The 2043-nt window shown below is 46.7% G+C and overlaps 1 protein-coding gene across 1 annotated transcript; it reads left to right on the forward strand.

Annotated features, from left to right (window-relative positions):
• Positions 1 to 300: 300 nt before the first annotated feature.
• LOC310862110 (kelch domain-containing protein 3-like) lies at positions 301 to 1425 on the forward strand (the record flags this gene model as incomplete). Its single annotated transcript, XM_083769846.1, has 2 exons — positions 301 to 930; positions 1063 to 1425. The coding sequence occupies 2 exons, from the start codon at positions 301 to 303 to the stop codon at positions 1423 to 1425; spliced, it is 993 nt and encodes a 330-aa protein (XP_083625972.1).
• Between the last annotated feature and the right edge of the window lie 618 nt (positions 1426 to 2043).

Raw genomic sequence — 2043 nt, forward strand, 5'->3', positions numbered from 1 at the left:
CCACTGTTGTCCCATTTTGTTGTCATTTTAATTAGATTGTTCCCATTGTCTGATGTGGAAGCTAACTGTCTAGTCATGTGACAGACAGTAACTCCTCCTCCTCTGAGTAAAACTGTGTAAAACTGACACACATGTATTGTTCTGGAGTTCAATCATCTGACATGCTGGAAGGTGGTTGTGTTCTAGAGATCTTGAACTGAATGCCTCATATCATCTTGTCTTCACATTATATTTTAGTCTAAGTATTATTGTATTAGTATAATTTCTGCCATAACGACCGACAGACAGACAGACAGACAGATGTTGCACTGGACGACGACCACTGTGAAAGGAGGACCAGAGAGAGCGGGTCATCCAGCTGTAGCAGTGAGACACAAGCTGTACTCCTTTGGCGTGTCCTATGTGGAAGACATAGACCACGTTGACACGCACGTCTTCAATGCGGTGTCTTTGCACTGGACGAAGTTGACCCCCCCTGGGACAACCGAAAGAGGACGACGTCCGCCTGAGATTCCGTCCATGCGCCACGGCCACACAGCTGTGCTGATCGAAGATGTCATCTACCTCTGGGGAGGGTTCAGTTTCGTTTACACTGAGAAAGTTGAGCTCGGCAACAGGCTTTATGCGTTTGATGTCGATGCCCACAGATGGTTCACGCCCAAGGTTTCTGGGACTGCCCCGGGGTCGAGGTACAACCACTCCGCCTGTGTCTTGGGGAAGGTCATGTACATCTATGGAGGATACAACCGGCTGACTGGACACTACAATGATATGTACAAGTTGGACACCACCACGATGGCCTGGTCTGTAATTAACGCCAAAGGCACTCCGCCGCCTGCTTTACAATTTCACTCTTCCACCATCATTGGGACAAAGATGTTTATATTTGGGGGCATGGGGAACCAAGGCGACTACCATAACAACATCAGAGTGTTTGACACAGAGACCAATGGATGGCTGAGCACACCTTCTGCACAGCTTCTTCCAGAAGGACGCGCCTGTCATTCAGCCTTTGCCTACAATGGAGAGCTGTACATATTTGGTGGCATCAACTTTAACCAGACCTTCGATGATCTGTGCAAATTCAATCCAGAGACCTTCTTCTGGAAGAAGGTTGAGCCCTCAGGGAACAGCCCCCGTGGGATGTCTAGGCTGTGCTGTTGCATGGTGGGAGATCGCGTCATCCTCTTTGGAGGCCACAGATGTGATGACCTGTACATCTTAGACTTAAATCCTAGTTTGAAAATGTTCTGCAAGCTAGCAGTCGTTCAGTACGGTCTGGAGCAGTCGGGTCTGCCACGGGACATCAGGTGGGAACTGGCGGTCATGACTACCAACAGCAACAGAAAGGATTACATGAGTATGCGATTCACTTATGTACTTATGCTCATCCGATGGATGTTGAAGTACTTGAAGAGAAGATAAATATGACAGCAAGGTGTCCGCTGGAAAAGCACAACAAAGCCAATCTACAAGCTCGCAACTGAGCTTGTAGATCGTCTAGTTTCCAATACATACAAACTTACAAACTTATGTAATGGGACATTCTGTATAATTAGTATTTTTACCTTTGGTACTTTTAAAGTATATTTGGATACTGATGCTTTTGTACTTTTTGAATACTGGACTTTTACTTTTTAACAGTGTTTCTACATGACATATAGGGTATTGATACTTTTACAAATTGAGTACTTTTCCACCACTGCAAATAAACTTGCCGTGCCTGTGATTCACTGTGATTATAATAATTGTCTCCACCAGGCCGAAGGCATGGGGAGAGAGTATGTTTTGCACTCCGTCCGTCCGTCCGTCCGTCCGTCCGTGTGTGTGTGTGTGTGTGTGTGTGTCCGTGAACAGCTAATCTCGGCCACCGTTAACCCGGTCGATGCCAAATTTTGCACACACACTCCCTGGATGCCAACGATGAACCTCTGCCCCAAACCTTCCAGAACGGCCTGTTATAGCGCCACCAGGAGGCCGCTTTGTGCAAAACAAGTTTTTGCACAGCACACCTACAGATTTTGTCCAAACATCACGCAAATT

This window comes from Protomyctophum parallelum (genome assembly GCF_964188405.1).
Source record: "Protomyctophum parallelum genome assembly, chromosome: 7".
Lineage (NCBI taxonomy): Eukaryota > Metazoa > Chordata > Actinopteri > Myctophiformes > Myctophidae > Protomyctophum > Protomyctophum parallelum.